Source organism: Schistosoma mansoni, chromosome 1, assembly GCF_000237925.1.
Source record: "Schistosoma mansoni strain Puerto Rico chromosome 1, complete genome".
Classification (NCBI taxonomy): domain Eukaryota; kingdom Metazoa; phylum Platyhelminthes; class Trematoda; order Strigeidida; family Schistosomatidae; genus Schistosoma; species Schistosoma mansoni.
Window position 1 is genome coordinate 65,261,481 of NC_031495.1, and position 13,165 is coordinate 65,274,645.

A 13,165-nucleotide genomic window follows, 5' to 3' on the forward strand; every position below is an offset into this window, starting at 1 on the left:
CAATTGACTCACGCTTTCAACTATGAAAATACTGAAATCTCCACAAAACCCCCCTTCTGATAATTAGAAATAAATCGTTTGGTATAAAACGATAACAATTAGAAAACTAATGAAATCAATGAAGTGAACTAATATGACTAGAAGTAAAGTGGATAAATACAAAAATTTGTTTTTCTTTACGCATTCACTTAATTAGAGGAATGATATAAAAAAAACGGTTATATAAATGTATTGAAATAGATAACTGTGTTGGGAGGAGAATTTTCCGTTTACATTATTATAGTCATTTTTTTCCTTCCTCTATATAATTCACTCATCCGTAAAAACAAACATTAACAGTTATGACTAAATTTCTTATAGGTGAAAAAATTAAACATAAACGCAACCATGAAAGTTTTATGATCATGATCTAGTTTGATAGTTACTAAACTCTTCATGATTCGAAAATATTAAAGAATCCTATTTTGAAAATCAGAACCATACATATAGGTGAACAGTATTGCTTTCAATTAAACCGTCATCCGGCTTGACTCTATATATTCACGTATGTAAGAGTAAACCTAATAACGACCAAGTGAAAAATATTATTGTTTGCTTACACCTATTGTTGAAGAACACATGGAACTCAGAATAACTATCAACCAATATCAAAGACAGAATCTCCAATACGAACGTCAAGACAGTCAATTCTATTATATGGAGCTAAGTCTTCGAGAATTACTACAAACATCATCAAAAGGGTACAGGTATTCATAGGTAATCGTCTACACAAGAAACTGAATGTCCGTCAACCGGATACCATCAGCAACCACCCACTGTTGGAGAGAACAAACCAACGTCCAACTGGAGAGGAGATTAGGGAGAGACATTATAAGTGGATAAGACATACATTGTTGTAATCATGAAACCGAATTACGAGGCAAGTCCTAACTCGTAATCCTGAAGGGAAACGGAAGAGAGGAAGATCAAAGAACACACCGTGTAGGGAATTGGAAGCAGGTATCAAAAGAATGAATAGTAACTGCGAACAAGTGTAAAGGAGACCTCATGACATAGTTGGTTGTGGATTTCTGTTGGGTGTTCTATTTTCCTCTACGAGCAGTGACAGGCATAAGTAAGTATACTTGCTGTACTTAATGACTTCATAACTAATCTGGTACACTACCAAGCAGTTGTCATTTGGGTGTCTTTGAAGATAACCAGTAACTATCATTTGCTCACTAGTGGCTAATTCCGAGAGGTGGTTTCTGAAGCTCTATTGAGGAGTTTTGATCAGCGGAGTTCATCCACGTTTAGTGTTAGGCAATTATTCCCTGAAAGCAATCGAAGATGATTGCACAATATCGCCAATTAACATAAGAACTATCGGATGACGGTGAATTAATTTCAACGTTAAAAAGTCGTTGAGTACTGAAGTTCCTGTGATTGGATCTTAGACACGGACTCCTCAAGACTACCGTACTAGAAAAAAACTGGTGTTCAGTGCTTACTAGTTTTCAATGACTGTTAAAGGTCTGTTAGTGATCTCAGCGATACATAATTATTGATGTAAAATTGTTTAAGTCAAATTCAGAAGAGATGATTTTCAATGTATGATATGTACATATAAGTAGTCTTGTTTTGTACAAACCAGAGCAGCTATTGGTTTGAAGACAAAGAGCTGTTCAAGATCCTTAAATAGAATTGACTTGCAAGATAAATGTCAGAAGTAAAAGTAATCTAATGATATAGCATATGCACTATACCAATTCACATAAACTAGTTTCCGAGATTTCGTAAGTTTTTGATCATGTATGTTTTACCTTTTTCGATAACTGATGCAATTTGTTCTCTCTTTAAACACCTTATGTTTATTGACTAAATGTGAAAGTATAGTAAGGGGATTTCATAATAATTAATGGAAACGAAACGTACATAATTTCCTCATTTGTTAAGTGTCACTCGACGCAAAGCATCAGTAAGTGACTTCATGAGCTCATGGTTTTCTCCAGGTTTATTGCAACACACATCTAGAGCTAGCACGACCAGCTTAAATAAAACGTAACTGGACATCGTTAGTAAATGTTCAAATAAAAATAATATCTTTGTCTAGTACTCTGCAGCTGGTTTCAATACTGCTTAATGGGTGATTGGGAAGTATGAGAAAAATTATTTATGAACACTCGTGATTAGAAACTTATAAATATCTATTAACCTCAGGAAACAAGTTTCTATACCTTGAAGCTATACAGAACGATGTGCTCACTAAACTAACAACTTATAAGATAAAACCTGAAAGTATGTCTTGTAGTCACCAACTAACTAAGTTTGGTTAGACTTTAGAAAAATAGAAACTGATTGATTTATACCCTGTAGAAAGTCTAGGCGTTAAGATTTTACATTTTTAAAACAGTGGTACACACATGCCCCATTCGCAAATGTATCGGAAAATGTTCAATTCTGTTTTATTTTTGGGCATCCAAATATCTAGACTGGTCAAAAGATGAGATTTAAAACACTTTTCATCATTCAATTAGTATTGTTTGTTCGAATCTTCCCATCGATGTGTTAGGACTGCAACTGGTCAGTCTCTAATTGGCATATGTGCATACTGTGCGTATTGCCTCAATATAGCCTTAATTCACAAGCATGGTAAGCAGAGATGGCGTTTGAAGCGAAGGTACTGGGTTCGAGTCACAGAGCGAACATCAACTCTGAGATGCAGGTATATCCAGCTGACGAGTCCCAAATAGGACGAAGTGGCGCGCGTCCTGGATTCCACTTCTAGCCACTATCCATCTCTGCTTACTTTTCATCATATTTTGAATTTAGCTGAACTGACGATACGAATCTCAACTACGTGTACCGATAATCCTATCAGGATTTAATACAGGTATGTTCAAACCTTGATTTAAATCCGTCACACTTAAAAAAATGATGCTACTCACCAGTGATTTATATTCTAAACGTTATGCAACTCAAGTTAAATAGCGAATGTCATTGATCGCCATCGGAAGTACTTGTTTCATACATGGAATCAATATACTCTACTGGCCACAACTTCTCAAAAGTGTATCTGAGATAATTTATGACATCCATTGTTAGTGTACTTATGACAATTATTTATCTTGTTCTTAAAGATAGTTTACATAATGGATTCAATTTAGATAGACAAATATCGATTTTAATTTTAAAACTTATTCACTAGTTACCGATTAATCAATTAATCTAAATGATATACGTTTTATTCCCATTTCTACCATATTTGCATAATCAATAACTTGGCAATCATACTGAGAAAAATCCAAAAAAAAAAATAAAAACACCCCTACAATTTATATTCCTATCAACTAAGTTAAAATCTAAATTGATTTGTCCATTAAAAATTTTCATTGTAAACTTAATAAACATGATGCTTTTTTTCAAAAAACTAAATTGTTTCTTTCAATAAGTCGGATTATTGTAAACCCTGTTAACAATAATAATAATTAATGGATTCATGGTAATTGTGAATAATAATGGCATTTTTTAAAATCTTTTATTGACCGTATATACATGATAAATTTTTGCGTGACATTATACAATATAGTCTGTTTAAAAAATGACAATAGAAATATTACTTTTATAGTTGAAATCATGAGTCAATTGAAGCTAGACCAACATGGAAAACCTAGAAGCACTGGACAGCCGTTTCGTCCTATTATAGGACTCCTCAGTGGCAGTGCGCATCCACGACCTAGCCTTGCGAGATTCGAACCCAGGACCTACCAGTCTCGCGACAGAGCACTTAACCGATAGACCACTGGGCCGGCATCCAACGGTGTTAATGTCTAACTTCAACTGATCCACGAAGTTGAGCAACCGTTCACCAATTGTCTCCAGTGAGTTTTTATCTCACAACAGACGTGGTTGAACTCCACTGGTCACTGCTTCTCACTAGAACTCCAGGAAATATCTCTTGAAGTCAGTCACTAGTGAGCATATGATTATTACCAGAAGGGCTTTTTTGTGGAGATTTCAGTAATTTTATAGTTGAAATCATGAGTCATGACTCATTGTGGATGCGCATTGCTGAGGAGCCCCACAATAGGACGAAACGGCCGTCAAGCAGTGCTTCCAGGTTTTTCCTGGTTGTCTAGCTTCAATTGACTCATGATTTCAACTATAAAATTATTGAAATCTCCACGAAAAAACCCCTTCTGAGAAATATTACTTTTATATGAGTATAGCTGAGTGAGTACACAAGTAAATTGTTGCTTTTTTGAAAGATTAAAAATGATAACTCAATAATTCCCAGAGAAAACGTTTTAGATCATGATCAAATTTGAACCCTATTCGTTTAATCATAAACCTGTGAAAAAAATTGAAGTTACAACTACATTTTTTTAGATATGTTCAAATTAAATAGACGATGCAATTGTCTTCTATATAATGTGAGTTCCTAATTGGAACTGTGATGTTATGATAAAAAGTTTAACAATCATCCTTCCCCATAATTCATCAATTTTATATACTAGTGATTATGCCTAACCTTACTATTACAATTTCTACCTATCATACCACATGATTTCTTCAAAAGAATACATAACCTTTTATGTCTCAGTTGTATATATTGTTATTTATTCTGGGTTACTTGAGGAGTTGTCTAGGATAGAGTTCGATGGAGAATGCTGGTCAGCAACCTATGCTACTCCACGGGGGTAACAAGTGTAAGTGAGTAAGTACTTGAAGAGTACAGTTCTTATCAATTTATTTTGTTCTGAAGATTTCGAGTATAATGAGTAAATATCAGAACTACTGATGACCACTGTAAAGTGATTAGTGTCTTCTTTGTTTTTACCCCTAACCTACCATGGTAGTTTTGTTTAATTATCCAGTGTGATCTTCAGATTGTAATCTTTATTATTATTATCATCATCTTTGTTTCCCTTTGTCTTCCAACTTGTCCAGTTGTTTTTCTTCTCATATATTTTTACACAAGTAGGTGTGTGATCAGATTGTTCAAAATGTATTGCGCAAATATATCATATAGCTCTGATAACATTCGTCACTGGATTGCATTATTCAAGTCTATCAAATAGAATAATTATTTAAAATTTCTGAAAGGAAGACACCCTTCATACACTATTATAATTGTATTTTTGCTATATAAACGACCCAGCTATTCCTATTGCTTAGTATTCTTATACGATGACACTCGACAAGACCCCAAAATCAGAACACGTTGAACAGGAATGAAATTGTATTCAAAATAACAATCGTAAGTGAACAGCAATCACTAGTTTTGGATAACGTTCATATAATTATAGTATATACATAAGAAGCTTCTAGATTTTTCTCCAATAATATGCCCGGGCTGATCGGTTTAGAATTAGCCAATCAGCGCGCAGCAACACCATCATGCATAAAACATGCTTTAATCCAGTCTATATCCCACTAACATACACTATTCAAAGTCAGGTGAACTTGTTAATCTTAAACAGTGGTAATTTTGAAAGTGCTATAGTCGGTTTTTATTATTTGAAGATGGATATACAAACCCTAACCATTACGTTTTTACTAAAAATGAATTCTAGTCATTATGCTATCACTAGTTTAGTATCAAATCAGAACGCTACTGCAGTCAGAGATAATTTGTTTCCCGGAATGCCATAACGTTGTATTTTTGAAAAAAATAGTGTTCGGTTAAACATTCAGCATATATCTCGATAACACTTGGACCAACCACTGGTTTCTAATATTTATGGTCGCACAGTCACAATGTATCGTTAGAAGTAAGGAGAAGTGATCTCAGTCGTTTTAATATCAATCTAAAATTTGGCATATTCATAATCCTCTACGACTTATTTCTGAGTCAAATAAATCCGTCACCAGTTCTCGTGTTTTGTCCATGCGTCGTTGAATTAAAGATTTATGGTACCAAGTGAAAATCAGTTTAGTATTCAGCATACATGACAGCGATATTCATAAAAATATTGATCACCAACTTCAAAATATTACTCTCAGTAAATAACTCTCCTATAATTCTATTTGTTAAAAGCGGTTGTAATAAATGAACTATGATGAAAGTTTTGAATTCACAAAGAAATACAATGCACCAACTGTTGACCTATTACCCGTAGATGACTTCATTTTTCCCATCTCCAAGTTCTTTAATTTCCTCAACTTCCGAATTTATTCTTGTTGTCTTCTTAACTGGCCATTATTTCATGGCTTATTCAGTGAACATTATTATTGTAATTCCTGCCTTGTCTATTAATTTTTGTGAATTGGTAATGTGAAGAATGTCAAATAATTTCAAACTATTTAGCAGAATGATATTCCAATATAATGAAAATTCCCAAATAATTGGCATCCGATTGAACTTAAGCAGATTAATGCTTGAACATATTAATATATCAGGTGTATATTTAGTGGATATGATAAACTGTCTTACCTTCCAGTATAGATGGCGTAACTATAACATAAGCTCGTCCTATTTTTTCTTAGGACGATTTTTAGTTCCGTCTTCAACATTTATCCAAACTTCACTAACTACAGTACGTTGTACTGTAGACTATTAACAAGTGATTAGAAGCGGTAAAGTATAATGGATTCATTAAAATAACATGTTTTACAATGATGATATAATCGGTAGTGTGTTACATAATAATCATACAAATTCACCAGTGTTCATCAAAATAATCTCAAATGATTGAAAAGTTATCCAGAGAAACATTCAGTGATAGTAATTAGTTCATCTGTGGTGTGGTCTACTTATATCCATATAAGTAGTATATGGTGATGGTTGGACATAGAATGCATTTTGGCAGAAAACCGATGAGGAAAGAACTGAAATGAAGCGCAATGGGTAGGAAAATGCATGAACAATGGAATTAGAGAAGAAACAGTTGAGATTGAGACAATTAGTTGTTATTTTGCAAATTAACTGTTTGTTGTATGTTTATCAGAATTTAGTGAGATAGTCTGTAATTTGTGTCTTAATACATTCGATTGTTCCCAGTTGTGTTCAGTTCACTACACATCGATTGATTACGTAGAATCTAACACAAGAAGCGACTGCTTTATAATCAGATTACTATGTTAGTAGTAGTTAAAAATTTAATTATATCTGGATACAAGACAATAAGCTTCTTATAAATCTTCTCCAAATTTGATCTCTGACAGCATATAGATACTTACTGAACCGAGTTGCTACATTTTACATCAAGTTATCAAGAGAGGAGATTTACAAGTAAGACAACTGAACCAAGCGGATAAGAATGATAAAACCGACAGTTAAATATAAAAAATAATTCTGGTCTAAAATAAACAAATGTTATGAAATAAGGAAATCTGACGTTAACCATTCGTAACAGATAGCCATTACGATATTTCTTTAGACTAACAGTACAGTATCTATCAATAAAATATATATCTTAAAGGTTGTACTGGTCTCTTTTCTTCCCAGCTATGCAATGTCTAGTCATATGGATTAATTTTCTTCTTTCGTTTTCATGATATTTTGTTTACACATATTATAGTCACAACGTCATTATCTTTTTTTTTCTGTAAACGTCCTAAGTTATTTCTTACTCTATTCTTTTCCTACTTCTATAAACCAACTAATTCGTGTTGTTATTGTCAGTATTATTACTATTATTGTATTGTATTGTGAAAAAAGGTCTAGTTTAAAACAACTTTCGATTTAAAGAGAAAAATTAGATGGTTCTTATCAAGAAGAAAGAAGAAGAAGAACATTTCAGTAGATGATTGGGAATGATGAAAGTATTATTTCGAAATAAAAAAATATTGTTATCCCACGGTTTCACTTCGTTATTTAGATATGTTATTAACAATGGATTTATACTCCTTACTATTTGACAAATGAGTTTAATATCATTTTTATGTAGTCATAAAGTGATTTATGGATTAGATTTATGATTAATTTTTGTTGTTTCTTTTAAGTTAAAACATTCAAACAGTTAAAGTTGAAAGCAAAGATGGATAGTGGTTAGCAGTGGAATCCAGTTTGACGCACGTTTCGTCTTATTTGGGACTCGTCAGCTGGATGTACTTGCATCTCAGAGTTGATGTTCACTCTGGGACTCGGACCCAGTACCTTTCGCACAGTATGCACATATGCCAATTAGAGACTGACCAGTTGCAGTCCTAAACATCAATGGGAAGATTCAAGTAAACACTACTAAGTGAAGTTGTTTTAATCATTTGAAAGAAACTGGACGGTAAAATTAAATGATATCTTCATTCCGAATTATAAAGACTGAAAAACTTCTGCATGAAATGACAACAGATTATGTTATGAAATGCTCATACTCCATGAAAGGTAACCAGTAAACTGATTTTCAATCTGTTAGCCTTTTTCTTTGAAGGATAGTCTTATTCTTGAAAAAAGTTTTCTTAACTTGAACATCCAATTAACAACATCAACATGATCATAGACTTGTTACCTTGAAATCGACTTTAGTTATTAATAAATCGTTCATACGGATTAAATTACTTATGATGACGGGTATCATGATAAATTTCTTGCTAATCGAAACCTATTAAATGATAAAGCATTACGGCTTGGAAGCTAAGATATATATCGTCTAAGTAAGCTAAATCTAACAGCAGTAGCTTGTTTTTACCGAAGAGCTATGAAACATGAAGACAGATCTATGGAGTAGTGTGGGAACTTAAAAGTTCGAAATATAATCTGTTATCAATATCATGAAAGCTAAAAAATAACATAATGTACTCTTAATGATATGCTTGTAAATAACTGATGTTAAGAATGAAATAAGTTATGTATCGATCATTTCAAAAGTAGTTAAACATCCAGAAGTTCAAATTCAATAAAATCTTATTTAATCTACTGTTAACTACTATCACTCAATAAAACCGAGCACAAAAAATAACACTAACCAACCAACTACTTTGTATTTTCTTCTGTCATATATTATGAATAAACTTGAACACATAGACATTCATTTAACGGATACATTAAAGAAGTTTGACTAATTTTTTATTTTGCACTCAATGATGAAACTTATAAAACTTTGACTGACCTAAGCTTTAAGCAAATTAACACTCATCAGCAATTATGATTTCATTTAACATCATTGATTATTTTCCCTGAACTTTCAACAATAATGCAATGATAGGTTAATGCAATTAACTAAATAATTAAACCTCAGACTTAATTGATGGGACCCGCTAAATGCTACGTAATAGAAAACTGAACTTATGTATCCAGAAGAGGTATATCCAGTCTTTATGTTTACCTTGGTCCACGACTGGACCACCTGATACCTAAAATGGATATTATAAATCTCTTAACCCCTCTCAATTCCTTTTGTGTTTATATCTTTCTTAATCGGCATATTGATCTTTCTCACTTTACATGAATTCTTTTTTACCGCAATTGCTTTGATAACACCCCTCTATGTCCCTCTATAACATCCCATTATATGCACACAACGATATTACTTTTATTAGTATTATTACTATTAATATGATCATTAGTACCTCAATTGACAAGATGAACTTCTTCTACTATGCATTTTACTCACACGATTCTTTATTTCGTTTTATTATTATTATTCTGATTATGATTTGACACTTTACTCCAAATCATTTTCACCTTTATTAAATGACCTTTCGAATCTACAAATAACACAATTTTGAAATATATATGTCGTAACAGATTCAAACGTTCACCATTTTTAACATATAACATTGTCAAATTCATTAATGTATGCCTTATTTTTGCCTTTGTAAAATATCGCAACAGCTACAGACTTATGGATTGTAGTGTCTGATGATGAAGTTATTGAAAACCATTGTTCACTTAAATATATTTTTTTATTTTTGAATATTCAATGGGGATCTTTAAACTGCTGAAAGATTAGTTTCTGTCTTATATGTTGACCATTAGAGATTCTGATTCCTTTAATAAATGTTGACAGCTCAAACGTAACTTTCAAGTTTACCAAATTAGGACTCATTAGCTTAGTGGATAACGCGATAGCGTTTGAAGCGAAAGGTAATGGGTTCGAGTCCCAGAGTGAACATCAACTCTGAGATGCAGGTACATCCAGCTGACGAGTCCCAAATAGGACGAAACGCGCGTCAAACTGGATTCCACTGCTAACCACTATCCATCTTTGTTTACAATAAATGATTTGTTTTGAAAGCTATTTTACTTTTAGCAAAGCTTTATGAAGTTACATAGTTTATATATGTAATTTTTCCTTCATATACAAAGTAAAATCTTCTCTGTAAACTTCCTTATTAGTCTCATACAATTAAAATAAAACCAACATTCTAGAAGCTACAATGGGATTACTTTGTCTGAAGGGATTCAAACGATAATTATTGTTTTCATTTTTTTTTGACATTTGATTTAATTTTCTCCTCCATAAAATCTAAACTTATTTGTTCGTAGGTTGATTTGATTACATTACTCTAAATAAGGGCTATATTGCTTAGCATTTTGATAAATATATGACAGGTTTCTCAATTCAAGTACTAATGAGCATTTGTATTGACATAAAAGAAATACTGACTACTTGAGAAAATATAGTAATAAATGAGGGTTTGCTAAATAATCAACTTAAACTACTTAATCTATAAGTAGTTTTCACTTGAATTTTTTTAGTTCCTAGAAAATGTAGTACGAATTACTCAATAAATTTATTTATTTAATTTGAAATCCTTATTGTAAACTAGTATAATATTTGCAAAAATATCTACTTATAAATAGTGTGATCAGTTATATTTTTCAGTATATAATTAGGCTGGTAATCAATTTGACAGAACCAAGTATTTATGTGTTAATTCTCTTCAAATACCATGGGTGATCTAAATTATCGATTCATTTATGGTTTTTGATAACTCTTGTGGTCATATTGCTGAGTCGATGATCCACAAGTTTTTGTCCACTAGAAGAACTCAGTCGATTTATATTGAAGTGATTTGTAAATACATTGTGTGATGTAATTGAAGGTGAAACTTTTCTAAAGACTATATAAATAAATAAAATGATTTAGGCATATCTTTATATTAAAACTAATAAAATATGGCTTTTATTTGAAGTAACTGTTCATAGTAGAAAATATTGAATCCACTGGACGTAGTTAGCAATAGATGGAGGTAGATCCAGTCTGGAGCCAGAGCATTTAACCGAGACTGGTAGGTCCTGGGTTCGAATCTCGCGAGTGCGGGAACGTGGATGCGCACTGCTGAGGAGTCCCATTGTAGGACGAAACGGCCGTCAAGCAGTGATTCCAGGATTTTCATGGTGGTCTAGCTTCAATTGACTCATGATTTCAACTTTGAAAAATACTGAAATCTCAACAAAACCCCTTTTGATTATAACCAACTATAAGTATAAACATCATTATCCAGTTATGAATGAAATTTTCTTGATCCCAGCATTTGTAAACTTTATATGACCCTAAATTTTATAAGATATAATAAATTTACCAAGGATATAGTTTTATTGAATTATTCGTGATACATGTGTTATAGAAGTTCTGAAGACCCTTGAATATTAATCTCAAAGCATTGTGAATTCATGAACAGAAGAAAGTAATATAATCAGAGAAATCCAGACTGCATGTATAAAGTTTTTTTGATAACCAGCTGAAGGACTCAGAGTTTTATTCAAACATTTTTTATCCTTCAGTGACTTTAGGTTTCATCAGAAAATAATCAGTACTCTAATGCATGGCAAGGCTAGGTAGTTTCATTGGATTATATTTGTAGATTATAAAAAAACCACCAAACAATACAAAATTGATCAAACATAAGCTTGATGGAACCAAGTGAGTTATTCATTGGTTCAGATCACGATATTAGATTTATCAATAATTTGATTTCTCTAAAAAGTTTGTAAATCAATAGAGATCATTGAGTATGCCAAAACATAAACAATGAAACACTAAATGGATGTATGATCGAATATAAAATTTTGGTCTATAATCCACCCACAACTACGAACCCATTAAATATCTATATATCTATCTATATAGTTATTTATTAAGTTGATTAAGTTAAATGCGTTTGTGGTAGGTTAATGTCCATTTCTATGTTATGAATATTAATCTCTGCTTACATATCTATTCAATGTAACTAAGTTAATTACAGATAGCAACTAAATCAATATTTTATGAAAATTACTGGAACAATTGAACAAGCAATGATATAATGATTGTAACTTGATTTCAATGGAAAATGTAAGATGTCTTGAGATTACTGAAATCCAGATTACCAAAAAAGTATCTTAAACAGTTGAAGCCTGTCATTTTCACAATTGAAGTTTGTCACCGTGCATATACCCTTAAAAAATCATGGTTACATTTGTATCGAGTATTCTTATGTCATGTGTCGCTAGTTGAACAATCACTTAAATGGAGAAAAGCATAAAATTAAGATTTCCCTATTAGAGATCATCAGAATGCGTCCCATAATAGTAGTAAAACATTCTTACAAAAAACTCATCTACTAATTAATAGATTATTACAGTTTATAAAGTAAATAGATGTAAAATAATAAGATTAAAATGAATAATTGAAATCATGAGTCATTCGAAGCTAGACCACCATCGAAAACCTGGAAGCACTGGACGGCCGTTTCGTACTATTATGGGACTCCTCAGCAGTGCGCACCCAACGATCCCGCACTCGCGAGATTCGAACCCAGGACCTACCAGTCTCGCACCAGGGTACTTAACCGATAGACTACTGAGCCGGCATCTAACGTTGTTAATGTCTAACTTCAACGAATCCACGATGTTTGAGCAACCGTTCACCAATTGTCTTCAGCGACTTGATATCTCTACAACAGACATCGTTGAACTCCACTGGTCAGTGCTTCCGACTAGAACTCAAGGAAATATATTTTGAAGTCATTCACTAGTGAGCATATGATTATAGATCAGAAAGGGGTTTTGTGGAGATTTCAATATTTTCATAGTTTAAATCATAATAGGACGAAACGGCCGTTCAGTGCTTCCAGGTCTCCCATGGTAGTCTCATGATTTCAACTATGAAAATACTGAAATCTCCACAAAAACCCTTGTGATCGAAAATGAATAATATTAAGCAGAAATTTCCTCTTGAAATTCTATGAAAAGAAAAACTTAAAAACCACCTTATTTAAAAATCTTCTTCCAGAGCGACAACAACTGGTAAGTGTCTTC

The 13,165-nt window shown here is 32.5% G+C and overlaps 1 protein-coding gene and 1 non-coding gene across 2 annotated transcripts; both read left to right on the forward strand.

Moving 5' to 3' along the window:
• Positions 1 to 6,356: 6,356 nt before the first annotated feature.
• Positions 6,357 to 7,457, forward strand: Smp_000770 (hypothetical protein; the record flags this gene model as incomplete). Its single annotated transcript, XM_018795225.1, has 2 exons — positions 6,357 to 6,518; positions 7,404 to 7,457. 2 exons carry the CDS (start codon positions 6,357 to 6,359, stop codon positions 7,455 to 7,457), a joined length of 216 nt encoding a protein of 71 aa, XP_018649559.1.
• A 2,504-nt stretch (positions 7,458 to 9,961) lies between these two features.
• Positions 9,962 to 10,033, forward strand: Smp_tRNA_01515_Pseudo_TTG.1.1. Its single transcript has one exon. It is a non-coding gene (tRNA).
• Positions 10,034 to 13,165: the final 3,132 nt, after the last annotated feature.